This window comes from Leptidea sinapis, chromosome 22 (genome assembly GCF_905404315.1).
Source record: "Leptidea sinapis chromosome 22, ilLepSina1.1, whole genome shotgun sequence".
In the NCBI taxonomy this organism is placed as follows: domain Eukaryota; kingdom Metazoa; phylum Arthropoda; class Insecta; order Lepidoptera; family Pieridae; genus Leptidea; species Leptidea sinapis.
This window is the reverse complement of record NC_066286.1, coordinates 2,456,219-2,475,395: the sequence shown is the minus strand read 5'-3', so window position 1 is coordinate 2,475,395 and position 19,177 is coordinate 2,456,219. Positions and strand designations below refer to the sequence as shown.

At 35.6% G+C, this 19,177-nt stretch overlaps 1 protein-coding gene across 4 annotated transcripts in view; it reads left to right on the top strand.

Annotated features, from left to right (window-relative positions):
• LOC126970968 (nucleolar protein 4-like) overlaps window positions 1-18,801 on the top strand; it is a 197,495-nt gene extending 178,694 nt beyond the window's left edge. For 3 of the 4 annotated variants that reach the window (XM_050817122.1, XM_050817120.1, XM_050817123.1), the window contains 9 exons: window positions 995-1,125; window positions 1,723-1,893; window positions 3,692-3,937; window positions 5,845-5,991; window positions 7,925-8,145; window positions 8,967-9,047; window positions 11,293-11,366; window positions 11,903-11,992; window positions 13,214-18,801. In XM_050817122.1, the coding sequence (XP_050673079.1) occupies window positions 995-1,125; window positions 1,723-1,893; window positions 3,692-3,937; window positions 5,845-5,991; window positions 7,925-8,145; window positions 8,967-9,047; window positions 11,293-11,366; window positions 11,903-11,992; window positions 13,214-13,428 (1,376 nt within the window). In that variant the 3' untranslated portion in view covers window positions 13,429-18,801. The remainder of the gene's footprint in view (window positions 1-994; window positions 1,126-1,722; window positions 1,894-3,691; window positions 3,938-5,844; window positions 5,992-7,924; window positions 8,146-8,966; window positions 9,048-11,292; window positions 11,367-11,902; window positions 11,993-13,213) is intronic. The other variant, XM_050817121.1, reaches the window with a different exon arrangement.
• The last annotated feature ends 376 nt before the right edge of the window (window positions 18,802-19,177 follow it).

Genomic DNA, 19,177 nt, shown 5'->3' with positions numbered 1-19,177 from the left:
AATCAAATCAAAATCAGTTTATTCACGTAGGTCACGGAAATGACACTTATGAATGTCAAAACTAATAAAATATATTTCTTATTGAATCTACCGCTACTTCGTAAAGGGTTGAGCTAATGAGAAGAAGTAGCAAGAAATTCATTGCCACTCTTTTATATTTAGATTTATATTTACATCGATTTACAAATCATTTCAATTACAATATAATAATATGTAAAATGTAAAATGTAATCGTAACTATCGTTGACTTTTCTGTCCCAATAAATTTATCGACGGTATCCTTTATCGGTATTAACCTTATCCGTACACGCTGTCTGTCAATGGGACGACGTATAGCTTACCAGCGATAGAAGTTTGTATGGAAATTGCAATTCACGCTTCCCAATATAAGGTGATAATAATGACTTATCGGGTATATTGGGACAGCTTCAGATTATTGACAGCTAATTACTGATAGTAGAAGGCAGTAATTTATCTCTATCTGTAGATAGTATATTGGGAACCGCCGTTAGTCGTATTGGTTCGGAAAAACTGCAGGCGGTAATTGATTTCACAAAGTGGCTGTGAGAGGCTTGAACAAAACTACGATCTTCGTAGTTGTAAAATGCCAGAAGTCAACATGATGTGGATGGAATTTGCACAGGATGTCGGCTAGATTATGGGTACCACAACGGCGCCTATTTCTGCCATGAAGCGGTAATATGTAAGCATTACTGTGTTTCGGTCTGAAGGGCGCCGTAGCTAGTGAAATTACTGGGCACATGAGACTTGACATATTCTGTCTCAAGGTAACGTGCGCAGTTATAGTGCCGCTCAGAATATTTGAATTTTTCAATAATATTGAGCGGCACTGCATTGTAATGGGCAGGGCATATCAATTACCATCAGCTGAACATTCTGCTCGGCCCCCATTTTTATAAATATAAATTTATTATAATTCCATAAAAAAGATTAACTATATAAGGTTTTACTAAGTACAGTGTGATGTCTTTAGGTCGTAACGGAGATATATCTGAGACTGGAGCGGACAGCAGTATGGCTGATCTCTGGGCGTCATACCACAGTGCTCTGGGCTTGGGCAGCAAACCACCGAAGCCTCCAACCCCACTCGCCACTGGACACTCGGTGAGTTTTAAGGTTGAGCAACGATTTTTTTACAATTAGAATAGGCTAATTTTGATGTAAAATAGACTCAGGGATTGGGGTTCCTAAAAAGATTTCCTTCCTAGACTACCATCTTGTGAAACAAAGTTTCTTTCGCGATGTTTCAAGGGATTTGATTTTTTTGCTTTTCTTTTTTTATATTTTGTTTCATTATTTAAAATGAAACAATATGTTTTTTTATAGCAGTACATGTAGATTTTGTAATAGTGTAGATGAAACCCCGGTACACATCCTCTCTGAATGTGGTTCTTTAATGTGTTCCTCTCTTCAACCACTTGAGATACGTTAGCTCACTGCAAACAACAAAGTTAACAGTGCCTAATCACCACCTACCAGAAGACGCAGTGTTGGTAGGCCCCCACAAGATGGACTTATGATCTGGTCAAGATCGCCGGAAAAATTTGGATGAGGGCAGCGCAGGACCGATCGTCATGGAGATCTTTGAGGGGAGACCTTTGCCCAGTAGACGTCTTCCGTCTGAAATGATGATCATGATATTTTACATATTTTGCAATTATATTTCCAATGTATTATCGTTTCTTTCATTATCAATTTCAGAGCCCAATACATGTCGGGGCAGCAACTCCTTTGGAGCCTGCTTCAACTCATGATGAGACCTCATCATCAGATCGAACGAAAGATGATGACGACGGTGGAGTCTCTGATGATGACAGCGATGATCGAGTTGATCCACAGCATCATGACCCGGAGCGATTAAAGGCCTTTAATGTACGTATTTTACTCAATGACGTTCTAAACACATTTAAGGACAAATCATACACAATCTGATAGCGGAACGGCAAAAGTGTGCCTTAAGATAACGTAAATACAACATTTCTCCTTGGTCACTGTCCGAATCAAACCGGAACTGATTAAGTGCTCTACATGCTGCTCATTGACTAAGAATGCGTGAGGCTTCACCAGTGGGAGGCTGCTTTGCACAGGATGCCGGCTAGGTTATGGGCAGCATAACGGCGCCTATTTCTGCCGTAAAGCAGTAATGTGTAAACATTACTGTGTTTCGGTCTGAAGGGCGCCATAACTAGTGAAATTACTGGGCAAATGAGACTTAACATCTTATGTCTCAAGGTGACGAGCGCAATTGTAGTGCCGCTCAGAATTTTAGCGTTTTTCAAGAATCCTGTGTGGCACTTCATTGTAATGGCGTATCAATTTTCATCAGGTGAACGTCATGCTAGTCTCGTCACTTTTTTCATAAAAAAAAAAAGAATATTTTAAACAACTGGAGTCAATGCGGCAATGTATAGAATTTGTTTTTATACGACGTGATTTTTCTATATGTATAGAATCTCATCGATTTAACTAATTAACTGATGAAAATCTTCTTTTAAACAATTCGGCTAGAAATAACAATTAAAATTATAGCAAGACTGTTTATAAGTTCTGTTCCAATTAAATATGCATTTAAATCAAATCAAATCTAAACCACTTTATTCATATAGGTCTAGGAAATGACACTTATGAAAGTAAATTATTTTCTTTTCTTTGTATATTTACCGCCACTTCGGAAGGGGTTTAGCTTTAATGAGAAGGAGTGGCAAGACTTCCAATCTTTTACATCAACATTTACTGCTTCACCTTTTTACAAATCTTTCCAGTTACAATATATCTAAAGTGACCCAACAATACTTAATTTCTTGAAATGTCAACAATTAATAAAAAGGAGTAGGGATAACCAGTGGAAGGCTTCCTTGCACGGGATGCCGACTAGATTATGGGAACCACATCGACGCCTATTTCTGCCGTGAAGCAGTAATGAGTAAACATTATTATGTTTCGGTCTGAAGGGCGCAATAGCTAGTGAAATTACTGGGCAAATAAGACTTAACATCTAATGTCTCAAGGGGACGAGCGCAAATGTATCGTCGCTCAGAATTTTTGGATTTCTCAAGAATCCTGAGTGGCACTGCATTGTAATCGACAGGGCGTATCAATTACCGTCAGCTGAACGTCTCAACTAAAACGTTACTGTCATAAAAAAACAAAAAAGGCGTAAAATTTAAGTTAAAGGTATAATAATAATAAATATCTATTTTTTTTTCTCCTCTTAGAAAGATCTTAAAGGTAAAACAGAACAGTAGTGTTATATTTTTTAACAGCTGGTATTTTGTGAGGAGCTGGTGTCTGAAGTAGGTTGACCCTGTATTACAGATCACCAGGACCTCACCCCCAGATATAAGGATCACAATGAATAAAATAGTATACATCTGTATAAGTGGCTAAGCTAAAGGTAGAACAAAACTGAATCAAAAGCTCTCTCTTTAAAAGTTAACCTGTTTAAAATTTTTCGAATTCCAAGTCTTGACAACAAATTGTAAAAACCAAGATGGTGAATTTCAAAATGGCTGCCATGCAATTAAAAAAGTTATGTTTTACAAGAGTATTTAAGTTTCAAAAGGTTCACAGTGCTCACATCTTGTACGATGGTACGAAACCATTCGTGTTCCAGTTTCTTCCGACACATGGCCGATTTTATTTTACTTTAATACCTTTATTCCTTTTTCAGATGTTCGTGAGACTTTTCGTCGACGAGAACTTGGATAGGATAGTTCCGATATCTAAACAACCCAAAGAGAAAATCCAAGCTATCATAGACTCGTGCACCCGACAGTTTCCGGAGTTTGCCGAACGTGCCCGAAAGCGGATTAGAACTTATTTGAAGAGTTGCAGACGCAATAAGAAAGTGCGTGGCGATGGACCATCAGCCGGCAACGGGGGCTCTACACCCTCAGGCAATGCTTGGGACACAGCGGTGAGGGTTCGAGCTCTATTGTTATTATGATACCCTAGTACTTTTTATACAATTATAGTTTCTGGAGTCCTAGATTAATTACTTAAAAAAAGTTAATAATTTCACGCATTAATTGAAAAGTAAAATAAATTGTTTGATGGCTTCATTCGGTAATCAACGAAAATCGATTTGACATTTCCTTTGTTTGTTATGACAGATGACATTAAAGTAGCCTTATTTAACTTTTGTTTTGTTGCTTTTTTAAATATATTTATTTTTAATCTGACTAAACAGTTATTCATTTGTTATTATTTAGTTGTTGTCATCTTTATACAATAAAATATTGACATTGACTTGATAAATTGACATTCCAAACTGTACAAAGAGCCAAGAAACAAGCTAAAGTCCATGATCTTAGATGATTTACGGCCGTTTTCAATTACCTCCTTAGTTTAACTTACTAGAAGTAGACAAATCTATCCTTTAACGGTTACTTACATTTCAATAACCTATCGACATAATGCATTGAACTATAACTATATTGGACATAACTATGGATAGATAAGATCTTGTTATAAAACGTTGACAGCAATGTATCCGTAACTAGAGATACATTATTAAAACCGGCCGTTATACGTCTAGATAGACCAGAAATATTAGTTTAGTGTGAGTGACAAGCTAAGTTAAACACTCGCGATTTGTATGTCACTTTGTGTTAGTGTGCGTGAATTTCTCAAAATAGAGGTAAACGAAACTCAAGTTTTTTTCGACGTTTTCACAGCTGTCATAGACTATCTAGACGTAATGATCTAAGTCTCTAACCTTGGATCTCAACAACATCTTTTCGTCGGCGTTAAGTTTTTATTTACCTAGCATTATTTATCGACAAACTCAGTAATTTCAAATGTAAGTGGGTTTAATTGTCTTCGCCTAAACCTAAACTCTGAACATATTTCAAGACTCAAAATTTCCAAACAATGATTCAAACAACGTGTACCTTTCATTCAATAATCAATTGATTGAAATAATTTATCAAACCTTCCAAAAAACAAAACTCAAAAGCAAAAAATGGATTTAATATGTCACAGGTCGATGTTTACACTAAATAAAATTACAGTATATAAGAAAGTATTAGGTAATTACTTTTTTTTAATATCAGGAATTCGTTTAATGTTCCACTATTTCATCGTTACTTTTCTCTTCCGAAATAAGACTTATGAATGCATACTAACTATCCAATATCCACGTAAGACGACTAGGTATCATAACATATTTGTACAATACTTTTCCTAGTACCGCCATATCGAGTCGTATCTCCTTTCTGGCAATGCGTTTTTAAAACAAAACATTTAAAAGTCGAATTTGAACGAAAACGAAACACCCCTTGTAATTGCAATAATATCAATTAATTGGCTCTGTTACATTCAACAATTTAAAAAAAAATGTCAGAAAAAAGATTTCGTAATATTAAAATGTCATAATATTTAAAAACTATTTAACTATTAACTTCAATTCATTTTTAAAACTCATTTTCAATAATAGATAATATTAATCGAACAAAAACACTATTTCAACAATGCACAGTATATATACACTGAAATTTTCACTAAATCCATTAAATTTCACTTATAAGCTATACACAGCACTAATGTTGCACAATACGTCAGCTGTATAGCTACAGATATACTGCTACAAGCATTTCGGTGACGCGAACTCACGAGATTACACTCAAACTATATATTTATATATATTTTAAATTATTTATTTATCAAGTACGCCAGTCATGAGCATTTCGGTGACGCGATCCCATTAGATTTTCTCAAAAAGTGCCCAATGCGGTTAAAGAAGTTTTCACTTCAAAAAAATACAAGTAATAGCTAGTTTGAGCATTGAGACCGCACGTAATTGACGAGCCAATTCCCGCTCAGGTCCGACCGACTCCCGCGCACTTAACGTCAGTACAGGCTGAACATATCTTGGCGCAGGCGTGTGAGAACGAGAGCCTCAACGCCAAGAGGATGCGGTTGGGACTCGACCCAGTCAGCCAGCCCATGCCGACCGTGCCCACGCCTATGGTGAGTCATTGCTTCTGTTACGTAGACTAACAATCAATATACAGGGTGTAATCGTTAAGTGTGACCAGGCATGACAAGACTTAACATCTTATGGCTCAAGGAGACGAGACGATTTTTGAGTGACGAGAAGAATCTTGAGTGGCAATGCATTGTAATGGACTGGGCGTATCAATTACCATCAGCTGAACGTCCTGCTAGTCTCGTCCTTTATTGTCATAAAAAAGATCTCAGAAATCTATATTATTCAATTAAAAGATAGTTTTATTTCTTTGTTATGTTAGTAAGCAGTTTCCTTTAATATCAGTACTAAGCTAAAATAACCTTTTAAAATAAGTAACCTAAAACCTTTCTACTAATCTCATACTAAATGTATGGGAGTGTTTAATATCAAAATTTTGAATACTTCTCGTTTGATTTTTAAAAGGTTATTGATGTCATTTTACTGACTAGTTAACGTGCTCTCGATATCAGTTATAGTTGCGGAATGATCGTCTGATCACACTTAACGATTACATTCTGTATATAAGTAGTACATGCACTGACCTGTATAAATACCACTGGACAGGCTGTTCCATATGTTTGACAGCAAATTTTTTGTGCCTATTTGAAGCGTCACTCGCGAGCGTCCAGAGAACTAATTTTGACGTATAATACAAATGGCTGCGAAGGAACGTACAATAATCTGAAGTATTTTTCATTTTGAATTAAATTTGTTCGTTTTCCGTGTTATTTTTAATCAACGTAATAAAGTACACAATTTTTTTTTTGTTGTAAATAGTTTCCCACCATCTATACATGTTTATTCAGCATAGGTCATCATCACTAGTTTTAGTACCGCAGACTCTCGCTATGACCAACAGCGCCAAAATGGCGAATATCTAACAGGCACAGAAGCACTTTATTAACAATCAGAATGTTCTCAATTACAATATAAATTAACATGACAGCCATTGTTTGTTGGGAGCCGATGAATTGGGTCGAAACAAAAAAACCGCATACGCGAAAGGGATAGTAGATGTTGTAGTGTATCTCGCTTACTCTCAATACCAATCTAATTTATGTATCTCTGTCACATTTTTATTGATATTTTAATGATGCATCTATTGTTCATATTTTATATTGCACTGATCTCTACTATTCACCACTGGAATGGCGCGGTGGCTTTCCAAGTGCTTTTGTGCCAGTTTGATATTCGCCATTTTGGCGCTGTTGCCCATAGCGAGTGTCTGCGGTACTAAAACTAGTGAGCACAACCTCTGCTAAACAAACATCAATAGGAAAACTATTAACAAAAAAAATGTGTACTTTAATACGTTGATTGTTGAAGTATACATAACACGGAAAACGGCCGAAATCAATTCAAAATGCAAAAGTACGTTTCTCTCGCAGCCATTTGTATTATACGTCAAAATTAGTTCTCTGGACGCTCGCGAGTGGCGCTTCAAATAGGCACAAAAATTTGCCGTCAAACATATGGAACAGCCTGTCCAGTGGTATTTATACAGGTCAGTGGCTATATCCTAAAAGCGTATCGGATGTACTAACAATAGATTCGCTTACCTTTTCTGTCTTGCTGTGTCCCTGGTCGGAGATATTCTTTTCTCTCGCACGCTTTGTTCTTCTATACGTTAGTATATTGTAAGTATATGTATTTAACAGCGTCTTTGTTACGAAGTTTTAATATTTTTAGATGGGAGTAGTACCTACATGTATTAAACATGGGATAATCTGGTGGATATGTTACACAGACAAAATATATAGATGTAGAATATGTATTTATTATAAACAGACTAATCTATCTATAGATAGAAATAGATTTGCATGTATATTACACTAAAAAGAGTCTGGGACTTTATTATAAACTTTCCTACCGGAACACTCCAATTCCATCGCTGTTTCATTGCTGCTAACTAAATACTTAATTAAATTTCAGGCCATAGACACAACAGCAACGTCATCGTTCCTGAACTTGTACAGCGCGGCAATAAGTAGCCCAGCAACGGCAACGAGCAACACGGCAACGGGTGGCCACAACAAGATGGCGGCCGACACTACAAGGCCGTCCAACAACAGTCCCACTGTCGAACCACTGCTTAACAACAATAATCTGAAACTGGACAACGCTAATGGCAACACGGGGAGTAAGGCAGCCAGGTGTGTATGGTGCTCCAACTGGTGATGAGATGATGATTAAGATGTAAACTTTTTAGGAGCACTTTTTTTTTTTTTTACTTTATTCGACAAACCAACAATATTTATACACAAATGTAAAAATATCAACAAGGAGACTTAAAACGAAAAGACACAGCAAAAATATCAATAACTGGCATGTACAAAAGATTTAGAGACATACAGATTATTTAAAGTAGTGTAACAAAAATAATTGTAATTTCTACAAATTAGCTCCCTTACGCAGGGAGTCAATGACATTATTACGAAAGCAGGTTGATGTGGAATTAAATAAATTGAGTTGCTGATTATTTTGAGAAACTGTATTAAATTGGCAACAAATACGATTGATGCAGGAGTGATATGCTAGGTTTAGTTTATCTATATCTATCTCTATATTTTGAGTATCGAATGAGACTGACCTATCACGTTTGGATATGTAACGCTAGTTGGAGTAAAGTCGAAGCGAATCGAAAGGCAGATCATATAGACTTAAATAATTTATACACATACATATTTATATTTAGGCAATGCATGACGAAAGGCCAGACTACTTTAGTGTGTGTGACAGTCACGTCTTACACTCACGATAGATCAGTCACTTTGTTTAAATGTACGTGCGTTTGCTGAAGATAGGGGCTAACAGTTGGCCGCTATTTCTTCGACGTGTTCACAGCTGTCACAGTCTATCTACTACTATAAACGTATAATTGATCATAGTGTTCCTTATTTAAAATGGCTTCGCGTACCGTTCTTGAGAAAATCCTTAACTTTAGATAATACTAAAGATATTCTCTCAATTTCAGTCCAGCATCATCGCCGGCGCCGCTGTTTCGACCATCATTCCCATCAACATTCGGTAACCCGCCAACATTTGGAAGAACCAGGTTAGAATCACTTAAATATTAGTTGTAGAAAACTGTAAATACCTATCAACATTTCGGAATGGACCGACTGCATGATCTAGGCTCACTGTGTAAAAGTGGAATCCTGGTGACCAGTAATAAAGGTATTTATTACCTACCACAGGCACCAGCGATCCACGACCTAAACTTATGTATCCCCTGTATTTTTAAGTTTTCGCTATTATATTGTTATTTTGGTTGTTGGTGAGAAATAAAAGTTATTATTATTATTATTATATATTATTATCTAGACAGTTTCAATGCATTATCACTACACTTTATAATAAAAAAAAATGTCAGTTGTAGAGTTGTGTAGTATATATATTATATATATTCGACCCGACAGACGTTGTTCTGTACATAATAAATAAAATACACTTTTTTTTTTAATTTGACAATAAATTCTCTCATAGAAATGATCTTCATACAAAACATGGCTACCAGTGGGAGGCTCATTTGCACAGGATGCCGGCTAGATTATGGGTACTACAACGGCGCCTATTTCTGTCGTGAAGCAGTAATGTGTAAGCATTACTGTGTTTCGATCTGGCGCCATAGCTAGTGAAATTTCTGGGCAAATAAGACTTAACATCTTATGTCTCAAGGTGACGAGCGCAGTTGTAGTGGCGCTCAGAAATTTTGGGTTTTTTCAAGAATCCTGAGCGGCACTGCATTGTAATGGGCAGGGCGCATCAATTACCATCAGCTGAACGTCCTGCTCGTCTCGTCTCTTATTTTCGTAAAAAGAAAATATTGTTAAGATAATATACACGTCCGAACGATAGAACGCCCCCATTTAAGCGCCAGTTTACATTTGAGTTTTTTTATTACGCCACTGCATTAAATTATAGTCTGTTAAAAAAGATATTTACTTTATTTTTTAAATATCTTTGGCTACTATGAGATAATAGCCCAAGTAAATACACGTGGTGCTCTGTGCATTTGATATATCGATGTTCTAACCCATTAAATCCATTCCATTTCTATAATGGTTTTCCTGAAGGCCTTCAAAATAGGCATTGTTGTTGAGAAACAGATAAAAGATCTGAGGGTGCTAGATCAGGTGAATTTAAATTTGATTTTTCGAATATCAATGATGTTGATAAAAATATTTGTCCTTGTTAGTCCGGGTCTTTTTTCATTAATGCAGTTTTGTATTGACCAATATTATATTCGTCAATCTGTGTTTAAGCTAGTGGTATAATATTCAAAATACTAAGGAGCTGAGGGTGACTGACTGTTTACGACTTGTCAATCAAAATAGTTTACAGTAACAATATATTCACTATCCTTTTCTATCTTGTTGTATCTACGTTAGAGATCTTCTTCTCTCTTGAACACTGTTTGTCTATAAGGTAGTCTTAATATATATAAATTACGTGACACGTTGTTTGTCCGCGATGGACTAATAACTAATGAACGGATTTTAATGGGGATTACTTCATGGAGTGCAGTTTAGTCCAGCTTGAGAGATAGGATAGTTTTAATTCGATTTGGGACCCATAATTATTATTATTTTTAATATATTTATGGACATATTTTCTATGAGATAATTTAGTGACGCACGGTTTGACAGTTCCGCTGTGAAACAATTTCATTATAACAACAGGGAGCATTTTTTACGAAATAATTCATGATGTTTTGAAATATTATTGGCAAATTCCTATAAAACAGTATTTTTTTATTATCTGCAGAACAAAGTCTGTTGGGTCAGCTAGTATATTATAAGTCTATGGAACACCATAGACTTATATGACATGACATATAGATAGGTGACAACCTATCTCGGTCAGTTTCAGCGTAAGTCGGCTAGCGGCCGTTTTCAATAACCTATCTATCCTTAGTTTGTCTTACTAGAGGTAGACAAATCTATCCTTTTACGCTTACTTACATTACAAAAACCAATCGACATAAGCTTTGGACTATAACTCTATTGGACATAACTATGGATAGATAAGATCTTGTCATTAAACGGTGACAGCAATGTATCCGTAACTAGAGATACGTTATTGAAAACGGCCTTAGAACGATGTAGTGGGCATGGTAGTCTCAAAATGGGCAGGAAAATGTATCACTGGCAGTCATTACACCAATGAGTTGAAACGTAAAAAGTTTTAAATAGTCACAGAGCAACTAATAGGTCTTACCAATTATCAACGCGACCTAGTTATTATGTAGTCTTTGGAGTGTTCTATTTGATTTTAATGATGATATGAATAATTCACAGTGTTTCAACGAACCAGGCTTCTGGGATGTCCAACTCAGCATTGCTTTCCACTCTAACTGCGCTGCCCCCCACAGGTAAATACAGTTTATGTTATACCATCAAACGACCATTTTTGTGAATATAATATTTTGTATTTCAGAAAAGGTTAATTTAAAAAAAAATAGTGTCATCGCTGAAAAACGATTCATCAATCTATTTTAGGTTGGTTTATGCACCATTTGACATACACCGAGCTCAGGTCAATCACCACCCACCCAACTATTTATGTTTTAAGGTTTTTTTACACGTCCAATAAAAATTCATCAATAACAATCCATGATGGTTGATTACAACACGACATAAATCACATCTAGTAGTTTTTTTTTATTATATCCAGTATTAAAGGCATTGGTTTCGCAACTACAAGCAGCTCTCTTGAGCAGCCAGATTTGAGCAACTCTAAGGATATAAGGCAATAGAACAAAGGCTTTTCACGGGTAATTTAATTAAATACCTTGGGAGTCCTTTATTTCAAATGCGGTCCGATCGAATCAGCTACGATCTTAGTAACGCCGCTGACGCTTCAGCTTGATCAAATTGATCAAAATGTTTCATCATTACACCTGTTCAGGAGTCGGAGTGAACGCGGCAATGGCGGCGTACCAGAGCGCGTTACTGTCTGCTATGGCTGCCCACACACACAGCTTCCCCAACATCAGCGGTGAGTCTTATTTTTATAAGAGGATGCAAACGGGCACGAGACTGTCTTGATGGAAAACGGTGGAAAAACCGCTAATGGACATTCGCAACACCAGGGGTTCAAGAGATGCGTTAAGTTGGGAGTAAATTGCAGCCGGTAATTGATTCCAGAAAGTGGCATGTGTCAGCCAAGAAAGTTCTTTGCAAAACACGCGGTTGTGGAATGCCGGACTGGAATGCGGAATGCACTTTTTATGGAAAGGGAGGACAAATGAGCGTACGACCCGTACGCTCATTTGTCCTCCCTGGTGTTAAGTGATCCCCGCCGCCCACATTATCTTGCAACACCAAAGGCATCGCAGGAGCGTTGCCGGCCTTTAAGGAAGATGTCGTATCGTCCCATAAACACCGCACAAGGAAGTTTAATCCACAGCTTTGTAGTACGTGGAAAAAAGCTCCTTGAAAACCGCACTGTGGAGGACAGCCACACATCCAGATGGTGGGGATGATATCCTAACTTGTGGCGTGTCGTGCGAAGGTGGAATTTGGCGGCATGAATCAAGTGAAACAGCTCTTCGGAACAACGCAAGCAACGAGCAACGCCTAGTGATCCAGCCGTTCACAGAGCACTGGCTCCCCGATAATTCGAGCTGCTCTGCGTTGCACGCGGTCAAATGGATCGAGCTGATACTAGGGTGCACCAGACCAGATATGACAGCAATACTCCATGTGTGGGGGTCTTCTGGGGGTTAAATAGAACAAGGTTCAACTTAATGCGGAATGGGGTTCCGCGACCTTCTCAAGAGAGGACTCGATAGCAGACACAAGTTTTTCCCGGCACTGGTCGAGGATTTCACGCGAGAAACCTGCATAGATCGTGCATACGGCATCACGTGTACTGGATACTGTCGTCTGCATAGAAATGAATGTTGGAGATGTCCAACATATCATTGATATGAAGAAAAACAGCGTGGGAGATAGCACACGACCTTGGGGCACTCCAGCGTTCACGGGCTTCGGGTTCGAGCAATAACCGTCGATAAAGACCTGTATGCTATTCAGGCTTACTGCCAGGCCTTCCCCTTTTCGATAGCCGCCGTCCATCTATGTATTAGGTATACCAGAAGATTATTACATTTTAAAAAATGGGTAAAGAAGCCCTTCAACTCCTTAAAAAGTATTATAAACCTTAGTCGTATAATGGCAGCGGTATAGTATTTTCAATTTAAATTATTTATTTCAGCACCAACGGATCTGTCCTTGAAGACATCAACCACAAGTCTCCACTCCACCTCGGCTCCGTCTATCACCCACAGCTCACAGAAGCTGTTGCCCCACAAGTTGTCCGGCTCCGAGGCCGGTGCTGTCCGCCAGCTCATCACCGGCTACCGCGAATCAGCCGCGTTTCTACTGCGCTCTGCTGACGAGCTCGAGACACTCTTGATGAACCAACCCTAGAGGACAACAATCTACTTCGATATTGGACATTTTGGATATTTTTAATCACTTATTGCTAGCGATATAGCAAATTCTACCCGTTTAACGTTTGCACGGTCGTTTTTTTTATGACATTAAGGGACGATACGAGCAGGGTGTTCAGCTGATGGAAATTGATATGCCCTGACCATTACAATACAGTGCCGCTCAGGATTCTTGAAAAACCCAAAATTACAGCAGCACTACAATTGCGCTCGTCTCCTTGAGACATAAGATGTAGTCTCATTTGGCCTGTAAATTAAAAAATAGGCATCATTGTGGTACCCATTATCTAACCGTGATCCTGTACAAAGGAACCTCCCACTGGTAAAATTGGACATTTAGCATATTTTTAATCAGCTAGCTATATTGGAAATTGTACCCGTTTAACCTTAGCACGGTCGTTTTTCGTTTATATTAAAATAATTATATATCGACTGCAACTTGAATACTAGCGTCGAACACTCGCTGCCCCTGGTGCCATAAATCATCGATAACGTGTGTTACATAGGGCAAACAAACATTCGTGTAATGAATGAATGAATAATGCTCAGAAATGTTCTCAGGATCATTATGCTACGCCTTAGGTTGTTTTGTGACGCGTCATCATAATATTATTTTTGTTCTGGGCAGATGATATTACTTAACAGTAGGTGTCTACTGGTCTGCACTCCGTTATTTATCCCCTATAAAATAAATAACTTACACCACATAATATAATGCATTGGAGGTACCGAGTGTTTGACATTAGTATATTAGATCAATATAAATTTTAATGACGGGTAATTTTAAAAATACAATAACGCTAAGCAAGCGCCATTTACAACTGTTTTTGTTGGAGACAAAAAATAACTCTCTTTTTAAAATTGTATGTTGCATAATAAGAGACCTATCCATTAAAAGAAATAACGAAATAAACTTAATCATAGAAATTTCAACACAAAAAGTAAAATTAAAATCATTACGTCTAGTAGAGACCTTAAGATATAGATAGCAAAGTGTTATGTATCTGACACACGATCAATACTGTAAATGTCAATTATCCAAAGTGATTTCCTACGATTTAGGAATAGTTGATTGAATTTGCCTATTGATACTTCTGTTCTTTACTTAAATTTATATGTATTTATCGAATTCATGCAATGAAAACCCTATCATATATATTTAGTAGTTAAATTGTGTTAAAATAACGATATTCTCGTACATACTCAGATACGTTTGCGCGGTGAAATCGAGAGAGTAATGTCCTAACTTACATTATATTTTAAGTTATTGGAAAGTAATTAAAAAATAATTTTCTTATAATCTGGCCTTATCAATGTTATTATTTTATAGATATATATACCAAATGAGTTCCGTGCAGCAAACTGACATATTGAAATCCTGCTCTAAAAATTAAAATAATAAACATGTCATATTACTGTCAATATGCGTCCCAATTAGGACGCTTTTGCGTCACACGATGCGCGTATTACACAATATCCGCTTCTTTAATTAATTAATAATAATGTTTTAAATTTATCAGTATCTATAGTAAATATAGCATCGTAAATTCTGTATGTTTACTAAGTAACAAGATCCAGAAGTACCTACCAATCAAATATTTCATTTCATTCATCATATCATTTTATTACTCGCATATTAAATCTTCGTTATACATCTCATAGTCTCTACTAAACGTTACGGTTTTATCATTATTAATTAAACTGCCACGGACTAGTAAAAAAAGAAGGACTCCACGCCGTGATATTAGGTAAAGCACTGTTATGCTAGTGTGTGTGCGGTTACGGGGAATACTAGTTACACAATGTCTTCTCCCTTAAATAATCATATATGGCCACAAATACTTAAATAGTATCGTTTTTACACTTTTTCACTACGCATGACGGCATTTTAAAAATATTTTATTGAGACGCAAACTGATCTGTCACAGACGATGACAATTCTCATAATGGCCCCGCCTATCGGCCTGTAGTAGTGTAAGTGTGTGCGTGGGGCTATGTATGTACACGTTAATCAGTTTGTTTTGGTGCTACACTGTTATGTAAGGTGACACGGAGTCCTTATTTCTTTACTAGTCCGTGGAAACTGCTTAATAAATAACTTTTGATCAGTTTATATCCTGTTTGTAACCAGAAATATTATTTAACACTCATTCGCTATTTAATAAGCCAGCTAAAAGATAATGAAATGATTGATTTAAACAATTTTAAGTGTCGTGATTAAGAATATCATAACGTCATGACAAATATATTTGTTTTTACTAAGAGTGGCTGTAAAAGACTACCTTTAAGATTGTTTTAATACTTTTAAATATTCATATTGCGACAGTTGGCTTATGCTGTTCTCAAACAATTTTTTATCTATATCTACTTGTTTAACGGCCCTTTTAGAGCCTGAATGGGGCTGCCATAAGAATGGCTAGAAATCTTAAACTAGAAAAAAAAATGACAAGACGGATCTTAAAGAACATCTACGGTATAGGCGGAAGCGTATAATTCATGAGTTAAATTATTGTCGTAATGAAATATTCTCCTATTGCTAGCGGCAGACTGTCCAGAATCAGGTATCCGTTTTGTTATTTTTTTATTAGTCTATGCTAGAAATATGGGTGTATGCGTTTGGATAATTACGAAAATACCTCATTAAAATTACAATTGGAATAATTATATTTTATAATAATTCGAACTTATCGGCACTGATGTAGGCTATTAGATAATATTATCTATTGTGTAAATCTAAATTCACATGAAAGTCGAAAATATAATGTTCATTTTTACGATGTTAAATTATTGACTGCATAGGGTTGTAGAAAAAATCTGTTATGTGCAAAGAGATATAATATGTAGAGCGAACGACGAAATTTTGTATCAATTTGGTTTTTTCGTGACTCATTCAACCGAGAGCTATATTTGATGATAAAAGACCGTTCTATGTACTTAAATCTCTATGGTTATGTGCAAAATTATCGCGCAACTGATAATGGTTCGACTTAAAGGAACCGCACGATACAGCTATCGTTGGTTCAACAAAGATTTTACTGTTTTAAATTAAATATTCGAATTCTGTTTTAATGTTTTATTTGATGCGAGTTAATTAGATGCACGCAGATATTAAGAAATAGTGCAATATATACTTATAAGATGGCGTGAAATTTTGGTGCGTCACGCTTAAAGCTACAATAAGTCATTTCAGGTCCCGTTAATAATATTATGATAGCTTACAGCTTTTTAATAAATACGCTACATACCTTGCTGTTTCTCTATCTCATTTAGATTACGAGTTATGGATCCAACGGCGATCGGATTTGCCATAAGATACAATGTTGCCATTAGGAACTCGTCAAGAAGAGTACAAAATTATTTTGTGTATAATTAGATTTAAGAAAAAAATCAGGGAGTTTTAGCTTAGGTTTACGAAAGTTGGATTTCTTGCCTGGTGCGTTAGATTAGAGTATTGGCTGACATACCTCCACTAATGTTTTGAAGTTAAATTAATTATCGGATTAGGTGTATCAGAGTCTAAACAATTTCTAGATCTATGGCATTATAGATTTAAGGAGCACGAATTTAGTTGTTGTTTTGTATTATATTTATCTCTAGTTGTATCTATGAATAATATATCCTTTTTCTAATGGCAAAATATCGCTCCCTCCAGAAATTTCAATTCGATATTTAATTTGCAGCACACTTCTTTTTAATCTTTAAACTATGGGCATAGATTATAAACTGTCCTTATTTTTTATTTTTTTTTAATAGTGTTGTATATTTTTTCTAATAATGGCTTTGCTCAGTTCAATAATAATTGTATTTGTATTATAGCGTCTTGTTACCATAGATGTTTATGGCCAGATATTAGTTATAGGTATTTTATTAATGATAAGTTTCATTATTTTATAAAAATTATGTTATTATTTTAGGCAAAATTTTATTTTACTAACTTTTCGTTGTTTGAATTAAGTATTAAAGAGTTTTTCGGCCAGTTTTCTCGAATGTTCTCTATAGGATAATGAAATAGTTTTTGTTAAGTTAATCCATGTACTTAATAGAATAACTCAGTAACAACGCTTGTTTTTATTTGCTACCGGATAGTATGACGTCAGCAATTACTATTATTTTTTTATTATTTTAAGAAATCATTTTTTTTAAAGTTAAGAAGCTAACTCGCACATCTACGATTTCTTTGGATATTTCAACTAGGGTTTTGCAAATGTGTCTACTCTAAGATAATTTATAAGTCTAGATAGACTTTGACAGGTGAGAACACGGTAAAATAGCGGTAAACTGTTAGCCTCTACTTTCAGCAACGCATGCACACTAAGACAAAGTGACTGACGTATCGCGAGTGTAAGAAATAGCTGTCATGCACACTACAGTAATAAACCTTACCTGTTGTCATGCGTTGCCTAACAGCAAGATCTAGACGTATAAATTGTTTAAAGGTCTACTTAATATTATGGTTTACTCTTGTTGAAACACAAAAATTCTAAAATCTAATTATTTTTTAAATTGCTTTTTTATTATCTGGATGACATTCTGTCATGTCAGTGTTTTATTAGAATATGATTTTGTCCTAGAATTGTAAAAAGACAATATTATTTCATTCAAGTGACGTGGTTTCCCAAGTCAAGTCATTAGTATATTATGTTATGACAATTGCTGACGTCTTTAATCAATATTATATAATAGTTTTTAAATATTGCCAGTTTATAAAATAGCTAAGGACGCTTACAGCCAGTTTGATAAATTGTAAATTCACTTTTGAATAAAATTGCCAAAGAAATGATTTAAGTATGTTTGTTGAATTGGTTTGTGTACAATTCGTTCATTCCGTTATTTATAATATTTGGTGCGTAGTTGAATGTAGGAATTGTAAATTGGGTGTAAAATTGATTAGAGTTTAATGAAGATTAGAAATATAATTTCAAACACTGGCACTACTGTATTTAAAAAAAGAAATCTAGCATTGAAGTTAATTATAACATTATTTTATATAATTTACGTTACGTGAATGCAAGAAACGATTTAAGATTTTAGCCAAAGCAACCATAGTTAGAAAAAAAAATTCGTGCTAGTGTCAGTGTTTGAAGTTGTCAGTTTAATGTCAAAGTGACGTGAAGCAACTAAAATGGCGGTAAAAGTTGAGAAAATGAATTTGTTAAGAGTTAAATATATTATTATAGATGTATAAATGGTTTACGATTATGATTAGTTCAAGAGAATTAGTGCGACGGAGTTGAAATTACAAATTACACTGTTACTAATAACGATATGAGAATTTAGTTATAATTTTGCAATTTCAAAATGTGAGTTTTACAATTTTGAAAAGAAAATATTAAATATGCTCATATACTGATTATGTTTTTTATTTACAAATCCTCTCTTCTTGCTTAAATTGCTGTTAATTATAATTATTGTTCTGCTTATATTTGACTTCACAGTTATAGTAAGTAGTAGTATTTTTGGAAAAAATCTAGCATTTGAGAAGAATTTAGAAGGGAGAACAAATTGAGCAAACCACACAAATAAACAAAAAAAATATGCAATCCATAAGAACTATGGCTGAGAATGCATTTCCATTCGCATAATTTGATGAGAGCGCTCGACGCCATGCTGTTCTATGCTTATGACGTCAATTCTTTCTGTAAACAAATGAAAGGTGTAATATTTTACTTTCACGGATTCCTAGCGTTCCGTAGGTTTTTGTAGTTTGTTTCGACTTATGACGTAAT